We start from the raw sequence: 18,308 nt of genomic DNA, 5'->3' as shown, positions 1-18,308 counted from the left end.
TCTTTCTTTTATAGCTGCTTAAAATATTGAAGGAGAATCAGTTCCTCAAGTCAAGATGTTTGATTTACTGTGAATGGGCCCAGTCTCTGATGACACTGAAAATGTTTTTGGGGCATACACTCTCAAAAAGCAGGATCCAATATCCAAAAGAAATGGAACTTAAAGTTGTGCCAAAGTTAAACTGCTGCAGCTGGCGGAAGTTCTGCAATGTGAATAGAACACTAATTAGAAAACAATGTGTAAAAATTCAGATTTTAATACCGTTCATTTTTATTCTGCATCTTAGACTTTCTGATGGGGTTTAATGACCACTAGAGCTTGTTCTCAGATTTAGTCCAGCTTACACTGTGTTTCCAGTAAGATGGGCTATATTGCCTGTATTCTTTGATATGTGATTAAGCTTATAGCTTGGAGTGACCAAACATTTTACAGAGTAAAAATTGTTAGAAATGGGGAACAAAAACAAACCCTGATTTATTTGTGTCTTATTTATCAGGCTCTGTGCCAATAAAAGGGCATAGGCATATACAATTTCAAATGTAAAAGTAGCCTATTTACACATGTTGGAACAGTAAGATTTTGTGGTATATCTGGCCCTTAACGATTGGATCTTTCATTAAATATACTCATGGATACTACTGTTTCTACTTGTAATATGTCTTGTTACTTTTTTCACTTAAAAGCTGATTTGCTTTTTATTAAAGATAATATTGAAGAAGGGAAAGAAACTGGTATAAGAAGTTGAATAAGATGAAACTCTAACATAAATATCATACCAAAAAATGTGAAAAAGAATCATGTAGTAAAGTATACTTAGTGTTTTCTTACAATCATGTGGAAATCAAAAATGTTCATACAGGTGTCACGTCAGAATTTTCAAGAATTTTGATGAAATTCTATCTTGTGTAACAATTTCGGTGAATAGAGAAAAAAATTCTGAGCTGATCCCAATGAGTTAAAAGTTAGCTTTTCACGTGGGAGTCCTGGGTTAACCCTTGCCATACAAGGATACTGAAAGTTCATGCTGACTTATAAACTCTGTGAAGACCGGTGCTGTTCACTCATGTTGAGAGGACCCTTTCTTTTGTGATCATAGGACCACTTTCCAAAGTGCTTTCTTCAGAGAGGAAATGTTCAGTTTAATTAGCTCTGGATCTTTAAAATGTTTTTCTGAATGATCACATATAGTGGGCTTGGCCAGTTTATATTATCTAATTTAATGAATACTAAATACTAAGCTTTTGGTTAAGTGTTCGTCAGCTAATGAAAATGTTACGAAAAGCATTGAATATGCATGCTGCTTTCATTTTTATAAACTTTATTTTTTAACTATAGCTTTATTAGTAATTCCAAAATGCTGCAATTTAGCTGATTTCTTCACTCAGACAGCTGGCTTTGTGGGTGGCTTTTTTCATACTACTGTTAACTTTTTTTAAAAAGAAGCAGTGTAAAGACTATAACAATTGAATGCACTAAACTGTTTTTTCTTTTACACATTTAAAAACTTCTTAAAGCACTCTGTATTATAATGATTAAATTGTTCCCTTTTTTAAACCATTGCTAATGTGGTCTGAGTTTTGTTTGACAGTAATTTTAATGTTCTCAACATTTGAAGTGTCAAGTATTGGAAATGAAGCCTTTGAAATATATTTATATTATGTTTCCATTGCAATATGTTAACTCTGTATAGCTGTAAATAACTATTAATAAAAAATTTCCCATCTCTTTTATAGGCTTGATAAAATTCTGCTCTGATGTTTGCTAGCTTTTAAACATATTTATTTGACAGAGCAAAAGAACCCTTCTCTCCTGGTTGACTGTGTCCTTGAATACAAAATAAAAGTTAGCAGTGATTAGTAGTTTTCAGTGATTTTTTTTCCATTTTATTAACTGAGCAAATTTTTTAAAAATTGTGATAAAATTTACATAACATAAAATTTGCCACTATACCCATTTTTAAGTGTACAGTTCATGACATTAAATTATATTCACAATGTTGCACAACCATTACCAGTTTCCCAAAAATTTTCATCACCTCAAACAGAAATTTGTAACCATTAAGCAATAACTCTTCATTCCCTCCAGCCCCTGGTAACCTCTGACCTACTTTCTGTCTATGAATTTGCCTATTCTTGGTATTTCAAAGAAGTGGGATCATACAGTATTTGTCCTTATTTGTGTCTGATTTATATTTTACTTAGCATAATGTTTTTAAGGTCATCCTTGTTGTAGCATATATCAGAACTTTTTCCTTTTTATGACTGAATTCTAACCCATTGCATGTATAATACCACATGCACATATATTTACACACACACACACACATACACACACACACACACATATACACACACACAAACACACAGAGAGAAGCACCGTATTTTGGTTATCTACTTATCTGTAGATGGACACCTGGGTTTCCATGTTTTGGCTATTGTGAATAATGCTGCAATGAACACTGGCATACAAGTATCTGTTTGGGTCCCAGTTTTCAGTTCTTTTGTGTATAGATCTAGGAATGGAACCCCTGAGTCATATGGTAATTCTGTGTTTAACTTTTTGAGACATGACTAAACTTCCCCAGTGCCAAAATATTTCCCATTTTACATTTGCCAGAAATGTATTGGGGTTCTGCTTTCTCCACATCTTTGCCCAAACCTGTTATTTTCAGTTTAAAAAAATTATTATACAACATAGTAAACATTAGGATAGAGAGTAGGGGACAAAAAAATTATAACCATCTTAGTAGGTGTGAAATGGTATTTCATTGTAGTTTTGATTTTCATTTCCTTATTGACATATTTTCATGTGTTGACCATTTGTGTATCTTTTGGAACAGTGTCTGTTAAAGTCCTTTGCCTCTTTGTTGTTGAGTTTTAGGAACGCTTTATGTATTTTGGATGTTACAACCTTATCAGACATATGATTTGCAAATATAACACAGTCCCCATTATTTATGTGCAAATTTTTCTACTCACTAAAATTTGTCTATAATTTCTAACCTACTTCCTGTCTGTATGAGTTGGCCCATTCCTGGTGTTTTAAATACACGGAACCAGTCATACAGTATTTGTCCTTATTTGTGTCAGTACTCACAGTGCTTCCTTGGTCATCCTACACATGCAAAGAATGGCAAAGAATTTGAGCTGCCCAGTGGGCACTTTCTCACTCTTGTCTTCTTTTTAGCTCTGCTACTGTACAGAAGCATGCTTTTTGTGTCTATTTAGTGTCATGTTTTCCATATTTTTGTGTTTTTGCTGACGAATTCATTGTTTGAAATAGTCTTGAAGTGTAGTGCTGTTGTGCTAGCTAGTATGCCTAAATACAAGTGTGCCTTACGGAAAAAATACATGTTAGATCAGCTTCATTCAGGAGTTATAGTGCTGTTGCCCATGAGTTCTATGGTAAATCAAACAATATGAGTTAAATAAGTTATCTTTAAATAGAAACACGTAAAATAAGGTTATACATGTATTGATTGATAGAAAATACTGTGACCAGAGGTCTCCAGGACCCTAGCCCTAGGAGTGTTTGTTTAGTATCTTCTAATTCTGCACTCAATTGTGTTTGTAGAACATAATCGTTATGAATAGTGAAAATTAGTTATATTTTCCCATTATGTAAATTGTATTTTCACTTTCTTGATAATGTCCTTCGGTGCACAGAATGTTTTGATTTTTCCGTGGTCTCATTTATATTTTGCTGCTTACGCTTTCAGTGTTGTATCTAAGAAGCTATTGCCAAATTGAAGGTCTCGAGTTACCTGTATATTTTCTTCAGGGTTTCACACTGAGGCAGGTGCTCTTTCTGCTTGAGCCACTCCACCAGCCCTTTTTTGGCTTGGTATTTTTTTGACAAAGGATCTCACAAACTATTTGCCCAGGCTGGCTTTGAACTACAGTCCTCCTGATCTCTGCTTCTGAGTAGCTAGGATCACAGGCGTGAGCCACTGGCACCCTGCTCAAGTTAGTTTTTATATATGGTACTGAGGTAGGGCTCCAACTTCATTCTTTTGCAAGTGGTAATCTAGTTGTACCAGCACCATCTGTTAAAGCAACTGTTTTCCCCCTAGTTGAATGAACTTGGCACTCTTGTCAAAAGTAATTTTCTATGCAGGTTAAGGTTTATTTCTGGACTCTCAGTTCTATTCCATTGGTCTATATGTCTAGCCTTGGCAGTACTGCACTATTTTGACTTTTGTAGCTTTGTAGTGAGTTTTGAAATCAAGAGTGTGAAATTTTCTGCTTCTTAAGATTTTCTTTAGGGATGTGGATTCTGTTTGGCTCCCTTTGAAATTCTGTATGAATTTGAGGATTGACTTTTCTATTAAAAAACAGGTAAGTTTGATAGGGATTATGTTGAATGTATAGATTGCTTCAGGTGGTATTCACATCTTAACAATACAAAGTCTTATCCTTAAACACAGCATGACTATCATTCCATGCATTTAAGTCTTACTTAATTTCTTTCAACAATGTATTGTAGTTTTCAGTGTGCAAGTCTTTTATCGGTTAAATTTATTCTTAGATGCAGGTGTGCAGAAATCTGATTTTGGTTTGTTGGCCTTGTAACTTGCAGTTTTCCTGAATTGATTTTATTAGCTTTCTCATGGATTCTTCTATACATAGGATCATAGGATCATGTAACCTGTGAATAGATATCCTTTCCAATCTGGACAGCTTTTACTTATTTATTTGCCTAATTGCTTTGGCTAGAACTTCTAATTCTATGCTATAAAGAAGAAAACAGAAAAGAGAGCCAGATGTGGTAAAACATGCCTGTAAACCTAGTTCTCAGGAGGCAGAGGCAGGAGGATCTCAAGTTTGAGACCAGATGGTGCTACATAGCAAGTTCTAGGCCACCCTGGGCTACAGTGTGAGGCTTTGTCTCCAAAAAACAAATCAAGAAAGGAAAGGAAGGGAAAGAGGGAGTTGGGGGGAGGGAGAAGGGAAAACCAAATCCCTCTCCCAGTCTTTGACCATTGGTTCTGTGCTGGGGCGCTCCAACCTTTAGACAAGCTTGCACTGAGATAGGGATTGGCCCAAGGTGAAAGTTTAGCATCTTCCTAGGTCTTCCTGAGCATTCAGTCTTCCCTGGGAATGGACGTGACTTTCTAAAGTCTCCCAAATCCACAGGAACTTTTGAATGTCTAATTTCCCAAAGAATCTCCCTCAGTCTTTCCTCCCAGTGCTCTGTGGTCTGTTGTATCTCTCAACTGTAATCATCTGCCCTAGGAGTTTGCAGGTTGTTAGTTCTCTGAGTGTTTTCCAGTGTTTAGTTCAAGTTCCAGGCTATGCAAAACAGAAATGAGCATTTATAAGTCCTTCAGGCAGCCCCCCTCTGCACCCGGGACAGGTTAGAACAGAAATAGTAATAAGTAAATAAGGTCTTCGATGCTCTCTAGATCCAAGGACTAGGGCCCCACTCTGTAGACATGGACAGTTTATTGTGTCTCCACTAGAACTGAAGTTCCATTAAATCAAGGATCTTGTTTGTCTTATCACTGTATCCCTCACTCTAAAAACTGCTTGGCTTCTGGCAGATATGTAACAAATTTTAGTTGACTCAATGAATTTACCTATTATAAAATTTTACAGAATGTGGGAAATGTAGGACTGAGGTCAAAAGTTAATCTAAGTTGCTATATGTCCATGAGAATTACTGGGATGGTTCTCATGCCAGCAATAGGAGTGTATGTTTTGCTCAAAAGAAACAAAAAGCTGAAGAAAGAGAAAAAGGGGATGTTTACAAATCTCCATGGAAGTTGAGAAGGATAGCTCAGAGGAAAAGCTGCTTGGGTAAGAAAAGGAAGGGAGAAGGTGTTGAGACTACAAAGTCCTGTAATTCTTTACTCTAGCTCCGTACACAGTCTGTGCTTAGGTGGGCGCCGGTGGGTTACACCTGTGATCCTAGCTGTGATCCCGCCTCAGGAGGCAGAGACCAGGAGGCTCGCGGTTTGAAGCCAACCCAGGCAAATAGTTTGTAAGACTCTTTCTCAAACATACCCGACACAAAAAGGGGCTGATGGAGTGGCTCAACTAGTAGAGCGCTTACCTAGCAAGTGCGAGGCCTTGAGTTCAAAGCCCCCAGTACTGCCAAATAAATAAATGTGTGCTTACATGTTTATCATGTCTTCTTCACCCTAGAATGGGCTCAATGAGAGCACGGAATACTAGTGGTGTATTCTTACCCTGGCACAGAATAGGCCCTCCAATACACTGAGTTAGTGTACGGTATAGATTAACCTATTTAGCAAACATTGAGTGAGGACCTACGGGGTGCAAGACGCAAAGATGGTGACCCAGCCCCTCCCTCGAATATGTGAAACCTCCGTATTTTCTGACCTTTCGCCACGGAATAACTCACTCTGTGCTAGCTGACTTAACTTCTTCGAGACTCAGTATCTTCATTTGCAAAATGGGAATCGTCGTGCCTGGCTTAAGGTTGTTGCTAAAAGAAGTGATTAATGATGCGTAGCAGGTGAGGACTGCCTGTCCTGGGCTCCGGGAAGGCTGTGTCAGTTCAACCACATTGCGGGGGTTGGGAGGTAGGGGGTGGGGTGGGGGCCGCGAAGACTCGCAGTCCCAGCATGCCCCGCTGAGGCTCTGGCGGCCCCGCCTCTTCCGGGTCGGACGCAAGCGTTCGCCGCTCTAGGTTCCGCCTTCTCTTGGTGCCGGGCCGCGGGCGCGCGATGGAGGCCGGGTACTGGGTGATCGGCGGTGAGTTCGAGGACTCGGTGTTCGAGGAGAGGCCGGAGCGGCGGCCCAGGCCTCCCGCGCCCTACAGCGCCAAGCGTTGCGAGCCACAGGTGAGAGGGGGCCCTCCCGCCTCCAGGCCCTCCGCGGGGCGCTCCATCTCTCACCTTGCCAGTCTCAGCGAGTCTTTGTGGAAACCCGACGTGTCCCAGCACTGCGCTGGGTGCTCTGCGTGGACTGCCCGTTTCTTCCTCACTGTAGCTGCACTCCATAATTAAGAGTTGTGTTTTCGTGTTGTGCTGCATGCAGTATTTCAGCCTTACCTTCGGTACTCAGTCGTGCAAGCTGAGAGCCGGGGTGGGCTTGGCAGGTGATGGACGGGAGCATTCGGAAGCCCAGGTGTTCCAGTGTTGACCTTGCTACTTGCCCTTCAAGGTGTCAGTCGCTTCCTCATTAGTCATTTGGGACTAGTAACGCTCGCTGGGTCACAAGGTTGTAGGGATGAAGTGAGATGATGCAGAAGAAAGTGCGTTGTCAGATGTGATGTGCCCCAAAGTCACTTTAGAGTGAGTTTGCCGTGTGAAACAACACTATTCACAAACTCAAAGAGGCCTTATCCAAGACCTGTCGTTGGTTTCCCTAGGTGTAAACTAAGAGTTTGGGTGAGATGTCTTGTCCCAGCCTGCTTGGGTTCTGTCTGGGAATGTGTTACCCAGGAATTACCGCCTTGGTTCACAGCTTCTTCCTGCCTTCTGTTTACCAGGGAGTGGTGTTTGAAGGTATCAGTTGTCTGAGTTCTTGAGGCCTGCAGCCTAAGTAGGAGAACAAAAATAATCAGCCAACTTTGCTTTCTCATTTCCCTATGGGCTCATGAAAGTTGGATGAATTTCATAGGTTATTGTTTGAAAGTTGGGATTGGCTGATCTAAAACAGCTTGTAGACTGGACAGCAGTAGAGTACAAAGGGACATTGTGGTCAAGTTCATAGTGTTGAGTGACATGGTGCTTGAGAGAGAACAGAAAAACTGGCTTTTAGCTTTCTCCACTGCAATGGGTCAGGCTAAGGAGAGAAACTGATTTTAGTAAGATAACAGCATTGATGCTCAGGCAACTTAGAAATAGAGCCAAGCAGAGCCATTACAGACAGATATGTTTGAATTAATAGCATTTCACTAGGGATAGATTTTCTTCAGCCTCGGTGTGTTTTATTGTGAGTAAAAGGGAGTATGACGTACTTCTTTGAAGCTGGAAAAAGTGGCACACAGTGCTTTTCTTCATGTGTTTTCTTGACAGTAAAGAAATCTCAGTCTTATGTTCCTTTCTCTCTACTTGTGTGCCTTTATAACATTTTCATCAAAACTGTAATTATTCTTTGTATAAGGAGTTGTCGTCCCTATGCTTGCCACTCTAAAATTGCATATGTCACTTACTGAATTGTGCACAGTAAGTGGTGGTTCCCAGGCAGTGCACTGCACTTTGAAATGCTGTAAATGAAACCATACATCCTCGTGCTTTTTAAGAAAATGATCATATTATCAGTGTGTTTGTTACTTGTGATTTTTTTCCCCCTTTGGTAAGACTTGGGTTTGAGTGCAGGGCTTTGTACTTGCAGAGCAGGCGCTCTACCACTTGAGCCACACTTCCAGACCATTTTGCTCTGGTTATTTTGGAGATGGGGGCGGGTCCCGCAAACTGTTTGCCCAAGCTCACCTTGAACCTTAATTGTCCAGATCTCAGCTTCCCAAGTAGCTAGGATTTACGGTGTGAGCCACCAGTGCCTGACTACTTGTGATAATTTTAATAAAAACAGGCATCACTAAAATTGTCATTCTTTAGTAGCGAGTGGTGGTGGCTCACGCCTGTGATTCCATCACCCAGGAGGTTAAAGCAGGAGCACTGTAAGTTTGAGGCCGGGCTGGGGTACTTAGTGAGATCTTGTCTCAAAAAACCAAAAACAAAAAGTTGTCATTCTCTTTACAGTGCTTTCCCCTGAGTCTTATCCTGAAGAGTGTGTCTTTTTTGAGGTTGAAGCGGTTGTGTTATGGGAAATTGCTTCAGAGTATAAGGAGGAAAAGCTCAGCTTCACTCTCTTTAACACATTGTTTCCGTGATCTCTAGTGGTTTTATGAAGAAACAGAGATCGGCGAAGATGCGGAAGTTCTGACTATCAAGAAATTCAAAGGGGATCTGGCCTACAGACGACGGGATTATCAGGTAGGATTCAACATGTGATACTTGAGGCTCTTGTTTTATCAGTCATAGAATGTGCAAATAACACTATACTAAGTTATGAGTGTGTTGTTTGTGAAGATGGATTTAATCTGTGATGTGTGTTTGTAATCTTTGACTCCCAGGTTTCTGTCCTCTCTAGATGGCTCTATATCATTTGTTTCGTTTCCTGTAACTTCAACAAAAGAATCCTTTGGCAGCCCCTGTAGGTCTTTTTCCCCAGGTTCTGTATCCCCTCATTATGGGTGAGCCTCCAGCACAGGCATCTCTTAGTGTTCAGGGGCAAGGTACCCCAAAATGTGTAAAAAAAGAGAAGAACAAACAACCAGGTACCAGGTTGCTTCACCTGTGTATCTCATTTCATGTCATGCAAATGTTGACGAAAAGGTCAGATAGCAAGGGAGCAGAGACCAGGATTCAAAGCCTGGTCTGTCTGGCTCCAGAATGCTGTGGTTCCCACACCGTGATCGTTCCATGGTAGTAGTCATTCTATCCCCAGCCATTCTCTTGCTGACTTTGAGAAAAATAGTACTGGCTGAAATACTCGGTCTCCCTTAGTCCATAGGGTCAAGTACATTGTAACTTCCACTTGGTAAAAATCATCCCTATCCTGAATCCTTTCCACTTTTATCCCCTTGTCTTCTTTTAACAAATAATTGCCAGAAAGCTCTGCAGGAGTACTCCAGTATCTCTGAAAAATTGTCATCTAGCAATTTTGCTATGAGAAGAGATGTCCAAGAAGGCCAGGCTCGTTGTCTGGCTCACCTGGGAAGGCATGTGGAAGCACTGGAGATTGCTACGAGCTTGGTGAGTGGTTCCATTGCTGGTTTTCACATACTTTCCTAGAACAAGGACAGTTGGATAGTTTATTCTCTAAAAACAAATTTCTTGCTAATAGCAAAATTGGTGGGTTTTGATAAGCAGAAGAAGATGATCAGTAGTATAAGAACTGCTGGTCGAGTGGCTCAAGTGGTAGAGCACCTACCTACCATGGGTGAGGCCCTGAATTCAAATCCCAGTACCACTGTTAGAAATGCCATCCCCAAACAGTGATCAAAGAAACATGCGGGAGTCACTCAGCAAGGCAAAAAGAAAAGTTTTACTTCTGCAGAAGTGTGTAGCCACAGACCATAGTCTGATAGGCAGAGCACACTGAGCATGGAGTTAGCTCAGTTTTTCTCTCTCTCTGCCCCTGACCTTGATGGATGGGTTCAGGTTCACAGTCTTTGAGATTGGTTACTTAGAAAAGGGGCACATGGGGAAAGCAGGACCTTGAAGCAGGGAGAACAAGAAAATTCATTCAGGTAAGATTCATCTTTAAGCAAGCAGTTTGAGATTAGGACATCTGGCAATAAATAGCTCTTTGTTTGACTGCAAAAACCTTGCAGGGTCAAGCAACGTTTCACAAAGCATGCAGGCAGCAATTCGGGGAGGTTAGCTGACAGCTACACTGTGATAGTTCTACATTAACTCCTTTGACAGAAAAGGCCTAACTTTAGTTGATTCTAACACCACCACCAAACAAACAAACAAACAAAAAGTAATGTAAGAACTTTACTAGGAAGAATGGCTTGGAACTGTAGACATGATTGTTTTCTTGTAATATTTGTCCTTTATTGCCTGGAAATGGTATTTGCAGAGGTTTAACTCTTGTCAGGAATAAATAATCAAGGCAGAAGGATTATAAGTGAGCTCTTTCTTTTTTAGGTTTTTTAGGCTTTATTTTCCAAAATTTCCATGATGAACTGTATATTACCTCTGTAAGCAGAAAAAGTTATAAAAATGTGTCTATATACTTGTACCAAGCCATGCTTGATAGTCCTTTTATTTTTAAATAGAATTTACATAATTTTTTAAGGTATAAGGAAAGACAGTTCTCTGTAGTCCTGGATTCTTTTTGTTTTTGATTTTAGGCTAAAGCCGTTATGACTTAATTTCTATTGATAATCTGTGTAAGTTTAGTCAGCTCCAGTGAGAATGAGCATTTTCTTCCTCACAGGTAGCCAGTGATGCTGTGTGACACTGAGCATGAGCCCCTGGGTGTGGCTGACCAGTGGTCATGCTGCACATGCAAATAAGCCATCCTCCTGCATCTCATTAGCTGAGAGGAAGCCCTGGCCTTTGCTAGCCCAGGCCTTCTGCCACAAGGAAACTAATGGGAATTGTCTTAAGAATTGGAAAACAGCTGAGCTCTGTTCTTTCTTTCCCCTTCTCTAGTTGTGGGCTGATTCTTAATCTGAAAGGTAGATGGTCTTTCTCAGGCAGCCTTGGCCTGAGCTGTGAACTTGGGACTTAATCGTGCTCATTTCCAGCCTCCCTGGTCTGCAGGTTGTTAGCAGTTTGGGCCCCCTCAGTACTTTTTCTGGACATCAGTGCTCGCTGTCCCGTCAGCTCCATCTCACATGGCACTCTTGAACTCTGTCCTCACTGCCTTGTTATAGAAGGCAGTGCTGGATGGGTTTTCTGTGGTTCTCTGGTTACATCTGTTTCTGAGGCTTAGAGAAGGGTCTGCTGTCAGTCAACAGATGTCAGGTCTCCATAGCTCAGGGTGCTTACTGTCAGGGAAAGGCAGTAAGAGGACTTTGGTGCCATGTTAGAACTCCCAGAATTGTTCACTGGCCTTCCAGGCTCCCTATTGGGGAGGGCTAGAGGTACGGAAAGTGGGCAATGGGCTACCCCTTTCTGTGGGTTCCATGGGCTCTGCCTATCTGCAAGGTTTTCTTATTCCCTGATAACTCGTCTGTGTTTTGTTTTTAAAATTTCTTCCCCATTTGAAGACCTCCTTTTGTTAGCTCTGGCCCATGTCTATTTTTTGTGTCAGTGACTGTTGTCCGATACTTTTGCTACTTCATCTGTACCCCATCAGACCTTAACATTCTGGCGTGCCACTTTCAACTTAAAGGCGTCTATGTCTCTGCCTGGTTTTCTAGGAGTTGGCTGAGTGCTGCAAATCGATGCCTGTGCTCATCAGCCCTCAGCCAATTACTGAAGTGTGTGAAGAACCAGGGTGACGAACAAGATGTGTCAGGAATACAGGCTCCCCAGAGTACCAAGAGATTTGATATGCTTAATAAAGGGAATATTGTCATGCTCATTAAGAGCATGTCTCAAAAAAAAAAAAAAAAAAAAAAAAAAGTGACTGTTGTCCTCTTGCATCTTGTAGAGGACCAGGTTAGTATGTAATGTTGAGCAAAACAGACAGCAAGTCTGTAGGTCTAGTATACCTGATATAGTTTTGCTGCTTACTGCTGTGTGACCTCAGGCAAGTTATCTAATCTCTCTGTTACCCTCTCTAAAACAGGATAATACTCCACTCTAGCTGGGCATGGTGGTATATACTTATAATCCCAGTACTTGAGAGGCTGAGGCAGGAGAATCTTGAGTTCACTGCCAACCTGGGCTGCCTAATGAGACCCTGTCTCAAAAAAAAAAAAAAAAAAGTCAATTTTTAAAAGATTGTCCCAAAACTTAAATGAGTAAAACAATTAGAGTAGCGCCAGGCATAAGGTAAACACTCAGTATATGGTCACTGTCACCATTATTCTCATCTCACTGCAAGAGTTGCAGTATTGTGGATAAGTCCCTCAAACTCAAGTCAACACATTTAATTTCCAAAGAGGAGTTTATTATCCATGCATTCAAAACTCTAGCATCTGTGTCACAGCCTCCACTCCAGCACACACTTGCTTTCTCAATGCAAAAATGGTTTTGAACAATATAAAACATTGTACACTAGCTGCGGAAGAGGGGTAGCTTTTGTTATAGATGCAGTCTAAACATGTTACTTTTCTTATCAGAAATAAAAGACATGATTCCACTTCAGAAAATTCATTACTCATTAACATCTGTGGTGGCTGAGGAGCTGTGCTCTATACAAGAATTCAGCACTGAATAAGGCTATCACAGACCTTAGTGGTCTGTTGGGAAGGACCGACACGAAACAGTAATAATAAAACAAGGTTCACTCTGTCTTTGGGAGGAACGGTATCAGCAGATAAGTTGTGTGGGGCTTCATTTCATGCCTTCTTACTCGATCTGGGCTTTCACTTTCCTGGTCTACCAGTGTCTTTGGGATGCATGCTGGGTAATTTGGTTCCTGTTTCATGCTTGGTTGATTTGGACACTTGCTGGCCAGGCTTACCTTAGACTTCACGTCAGCTCGAAGGTAATTTTACTCTGCCATCTGCTCGCTGCAGACTTTAACTTAGAAAAAACAAGCCTGTTATTCTTATCCCAGAAGGCCTTTGCTGTAGCCTCTTGCCAAGGCTAGGCAAGAGCTGGTGGCTTTGGTTAAGGAGCCTTGAAAAGAGTTTTCTGATTAGAAGGAAACCAAGTAACCTCTAGCCAGAAATAGTTGGCTGGGAAGGCATTTGGATTCCGTTATGGTGTACTGTGAAGTGTCGAGAGTGCGGGCCTGTCCTGGGCGAGATCCTAAGCCACATCACATGCAGATGGAGCTTGCTCAGATCCTCGAGGAGATTACCTTCTGGGCTTTTCAAAAACCTCCAGTGTTGAAGTGGAACCATTAGGCCAGGGTCTTAAGCAAATTGGTTGGGGTCTTTTCAGATATGTGGCTGAAGACTGTAAAGTTTGTGATAAAATGGAAAATAAACTGACAATTATATTTTTGCTGCTGAACTTTGTCAGGCCACATGGACTGCCGTTTTTTTTTTTTTCCTCTTTTGTGGTACTGGTACTGGGGTTTGAACTCAGAGCCTACACCTTGAGCCACTCCATCAGCCCTTTTTTGTGATGAATTTGTTCGAGGTAGGGTCTTGCAAACTATCTGCCCAGGCTGGCTTTGAACCATGATCCTCCTGATCTCTGCCTCCTGAGTAACAAGGAGTACAGGTGTGAGCCACTGGCACCAGCTTTGGACTGCTGTTTCATTGTGACGTTAGGATGTTCGGTAATGGCTGTGACTGTTCTGGTAGGTAATATATATTTCTCTAGGTGTGTGGCTTCAGACATGAAATCTGATGAAGCATTAGTTCATTTGACTTGTGTAGCTACTGAAAGATACTTCTGATTTATAACATATGTAATGGGTTTTTAGGCATCCTTATTTTTATATGGAAAATGTTTTGCAGCTTAAGGTTTTTTATCTTTTTTTTCCTCCTCAGGAAAATAAAGCAACCAATACAGACCATTTAACCACAGTGCTCTACCTCCAGTTTGCTATTTGCTCAAGTTTGCAGAACTTGGAGAAAACAATTTTCTGCCTGCAAAAACTGATTTCTTTGCATCCTTTTAATCCTTGGAGCTGGGGCAAATTGGCAGAGGCTTACCTGAGTCTGGGGCCAACTCTTTCAGCCTCATTTGCGTCATCTCAGAGACAGAGCAGTTTCACCTCACATGACAAAACTATCAAATCTTCCTTTCCACACTCAAGAAAAGACCATCTTTTGTGTTTCCCTGAAACCTTGCCTGAGAGCTTGGTGTTTTCCATGGAAGCAGGCAGCCAGCAAGCTGAAAAAGCTCTTACAGATATTCCAAACTGTATAGCAGAAAGGAGAGAAGCAGTGTGGGCAGAGACTCAGATGAAAGCATGTGCCTGCTTGATCCGAGCCAGGTAAGCCAAGAGTGCCTATGGCAGCACTTGGGAATGAGCTCATTTTTAACCTTCAGAAAGTTGTAAGCCAGGGCTTGGTGTGTGTTTTTGAACTTTCCTATGATCTAGCTGGGACCCTTTGAACATGTGTCATTTCTGTATGCGAGACTTAGAAACATTATTCCATCTGTTCAAGAACACAAATTTTATCGGTGCTCAAGATGGAATTGTTTAAATTAGAAAACACTAAAAAGTTGGGAAAATTAACTATCAAACATTGAAAAGAGAAGAGCTGTTTTAAAGAAAGCATTTCTTACTCATATATTCCACAGAAATCTGAAGAAAATCTGCTTGTGTGTTTACATTGCTGATAATCTGAATGTACAGTGCTTAATTAATTCCATAGAGAATTCCCATAGTTTGCCTCTAGGGACTCCAAGTGCTTTGGATCCTTAAGGTATAAAGATTTAGGGGGTACAAAGATTTATAAGGCATAAAGATTTCACTTGACCAGTTCTATAATTTGAAGAGAAGAAACAGAAACGCTTATGGGAACATAGAGATTATTTTTAACCTGGACAATCCAAGACATATTAACAGTGAGACTCAATCAAGAAGTGGCATCTCTTTGGTAAATTCTGAAATTTACTTAGCAGATGTTTATTTCATGTTGACTGTCATTTTTTTTTAGAATTACTAGTGCCAAGTACTTTGTGCTCGGACCACAAAAATGGTTAAAAAAAAACAAAAACAAAAAACCAGTCTCTTTCTTCCCACATGCATTGGACTGGAAGAGTACACCTTTGGCCAGTGCCTGGAACAGCTTCTAAGTAATAGATTGTCGTGTGAGCAGAACTTCATGGGGTCCACTGTAAGGAGCCATTGGTGTGGCAGGAGAAGAAGCCTTTACTGGGGATGCGCTGCAGCTGAATGTTCTAGGGAGGAATGCCTGTCAGCTGACCACTAAGTACGAAGGGCTTTGCATATGTTATTTCATTTTTAATCCTATGATTCTCTGCCATACATGCCAAGATCTCACTTTATGGCCTAGGAAGCTATTAAAATCCTTCCCCAAATGGTACAGCTATGCTGTATTGGACCAGGGCTGGACACAGTCCTTCCAGGTTGTCTTGTTCACTCCGTGTAATATTCTCCAGGTAGGACAAGCATGTAATGTAGAGAGAAAGAAAGCATGGCCCAAAGAGCAGAGGAGCTGGTGTAGAAGCCACATAGTCTGGTGGCAAGAGCAGCGTTGTGGTGGAGCTGTAGACCATGATGCCAGAGGGCAGTAGAAGCAGGAGGTAGACGTTGGAGTCAGATCTGATTTTGAAGAACTGCTGATGTTGAGCAAATGCACCTAGACTGTTCCACTGACCAGCTGTGTGACCTTGCCCAAGTTATGTATGTTTTAAGCTCTGGATTCTTCCTATGGTCAGAGGGAAGACTGGGAAAATGCCTATTTTGTGGGTTGTAGAAATAGGCTATCTAAAGTACTTATTGTATTGCATGGTATATAATAGACATTTGGTAAATGTTAGCTATTAGTATTTTCATTGTTTTTGTTTTTATTATAAGTACAGATATTAGGTGTTATTTGTTTTATTTTGTTGAGATAAGGCCTCACTGTGTAGTCTAAATTGGGCTGGAACTTGCTGTGTAGCCCAGGATGGCCTTGAACTTGTGATGCTTCTGCCTCATCCTCCTGAATGCTGGGATCACAGGCATGCACTAACACATTGGCTTAGGTGTCATCTTAAAGGGTTTGGCCCTTGTGCTGAGGGCCTGAAGACTATTTGAAGGCTCTGCATATTGGTCTGATCAGAGCTGTGATTCAGATAGGTAGATCTGGTGGCTGGAGGTATAGGCTAGAAGAAGGCATTTGGAGCTAGGAACCCTAGTGAGGAGGAGGTGGGATATTGGTGAACAGTGATGGGTCTGACCTAGGATGGGGCAGTGGTAGTAAAAAAAGAAGAAAAGGGTGTCCCTGCAGTGAAACAGACAGGACAGGGTACCAGCTGAATCGTGGACAGATGGGAACAGGGATAAGGAAAGACACTGAAGACTCCAAGAGTCTGTCGTGGGTGTCAGGTGGATGGTCATATCTTTCACTGGATGGGGTATCCAGAAGGATGAGCAGGGCATATTTGGAATGAAAGGAATGACTTGGGCTTGATGCCTGAGAGTCAGGTGCTTGGAGGACATGCAGCCAGAGCTCTTCATTGGGAAATGGGAGTCGAGCTCAGAAGGAGGGAGCTAGAGGTTCAAAAGTGTCAGGAAGGACATCAGCAGTCAGGTGGTAGAGAGAGATCGGGTGGTCAGTTCAGAAGAGAGTTTGAAAATGAGGAGGTTGTTTATGACCGTTGAGAAGGCAGTTTCAATAGAGGGATGCAGTGGCAAAGCCCACTGCAGAGTGTTGAAGGTTGAGGAATGAATGAACATGAAGTGGAAGGAGAAATACAAACCATGTTTTCAAGTCACTTACAGCGTGAAAGGAAGGAAAGTGAGTGTGGAAAGGGGGCACAAATGTGAAAGCTCCCTGAGGCCGGCCAGGCATGTGGACAGGGAAGGATCTACAAGGACAGCACTGGGCCCTGCTCCTTTATAACACGCAGTGGCCTCCTATCACACTTGAGTTGATTCCACATCTGTCTTCATCTCTTTGCTGCTACTGCAGCAGAATACCACGGACTGGGTCTATTACCAAGGAAAGAAGTTGATGTCCACAGCTCTGGATGTAGCCTCTGGCGAGGGCCTTCTTGCTGTGCCAAATCATGGTGGAGGATATCACATGGCAAGAGAGAGGAAAGTGGAGGAACCCGTCCTTTTTATCAGGAGCCCACTGTCAAGATAGCAGCATTAATCCATTCAGGCTGCTCGCTCTTTTTCTTTTTATTATTTGTATTAGCATATATTCATTGTACCGGGATTTGTGACAATTCTGTATAGCCTTCCTTACACTATCCATTGGTTAGATCACCCCCTCCAGTTCCCCACCCCCTAGGCTGGTCACTCTGATCACGCTGTCCCATCATACTGGCAGCTGGATTAACATGAGTTTTGAGGGACATCCAGACCGTAGCAACATGTCTTTCCATGGCTGACCAGGGCTTATTTGGGTTGGCCCTGCTTTTTACCTCATTTTCTGTAGTTTTTCCCTCCCCTGCCTGTGCTCTGGCCACAGTGATGAGCTTTTTGATTTTCCCACACATCAAGCTGGTTCATGTGTTAGACCTCCTTTCCCTGGCCAGGCCGTCCCTCACATTTTCTGCCTCTGGCCCCTTGTCACGTAGGTCCTAACTTGAGGGTGTCTCTGGAAAGCCTTCCTGTGCTTCCCTGGGTGAAGGAGGTGCTGCAGCCTCCCTGCCGTGGATTCTTTCAGGGCATTTGTCACTGTCTGAATTACTCACACGCTGCCTCTCCTGTCATGGAACAAGATGGCTCCCCACAACCTCAGCACCCGGAGCTGTGTGTGCACATTTCTCGGTGTATATAATGATTGCTTCTGGCAAGACATAGGGCCCATTGAGGCCAGAGAGAAGTGGGAAGATCTGCACTTTCATGAAGACGTGAGGAGGAGGGGAGAATAAGCGTGGTGACCAGGTTAGGACTGCAATGGGGATGCTGGTAGAGAGGCAATTGCAAAGTGGTCAGAGGTCATCAAAGGCTTGGCCCTGTGTTGGTATTGAATCTGAGTAGTTCTTGCAATCCAGTTGCTGTGTGGACTGGGAAGGAAGTGTCATCGAACACTGGCATCAGAGGACATACCCAGCACACCCGTGTGGCAGGAGTCTGACTGGAAGCTTGTTTTTCTCACGACATTATTTTTGCTTTTGG

General features: G+C 42.0%; 2 protein-coding genes across 18 annotated transcripts in view; both read left to right on the top strand.

Moving 5' to 3' along the window:
• The window catches only part of Zhx1 (zinc fingers and homeoboxes 1), a 31,509-nt gene extending 21,778 nt beyond the window's left edge, over window positions 1-9,731 (top strand). For 5 of the 6 annotated variants that reach the window (XM_074069149.1, XM_074069148.1, XM_020156492.2 and 2 more), the window contains one exon: window positions 15-1,853. The gene's annotated coding sequence lies outside the window, so the exon portion shown is untranslated. Of the gene's footprint in view, window positions 1-14; window positions 1,854-8,812; window positions 8,909-9,586 lie in introns of those variants that run through there. The other variant, XR_012446398.1, reaches the window with a different exon arrangement.
• Window positions 6,638-18,308, top strand: part of C3H8orf76 (chromosome 3 C8orf76 homolog) — a 50,022-nt gene continuing 38,351 nt past the window's right edge. For all 12 annotated transcript variants that reach the window (XR_012446403.1, XR_012446402.1, XR_012446405.1 and 9 more), the window contains exons 1-4: window positions 6,638-6,808; window positions 8,813-8,908; window positions 9,587-9,730; window positions 14,047-14,495. Coding sequence is in view for 1 of the 12 variants with exons in the window: in XM_020156496.2 (XP_020012085.2) it covers window positions 6,692-6,808; window positions 8,813-8,908; window positions 9,587-9,730; window positions 14,047-14,495 (806 nt within the window). In the remaining 11 variants the exon portion in view is untranslated. The remainder of the gene's footprint in view (window positions 6,809-8,812; window positions 8,909-9,586; window positions 9,731-14,046; window positions 14,496-18,308) is intronic.

This window comes from Castor canadensis, chromosome 3 (genome assembly GCF_047511655.1).
Source record: "Castor canadensis chromosome 3, mCasCan1.hap1v2, whole genome shotgun sequence".
Taxonomy (NCBI): domain Eukaryota; kingdom Metazoa; phylum Chordata; class Mammalia; order Rodentia; family Castoridae; genus Castor; species Castor canadensis.
This window is presented reverse-complemented; position numbering and strand designations above follow the sequence as displayed.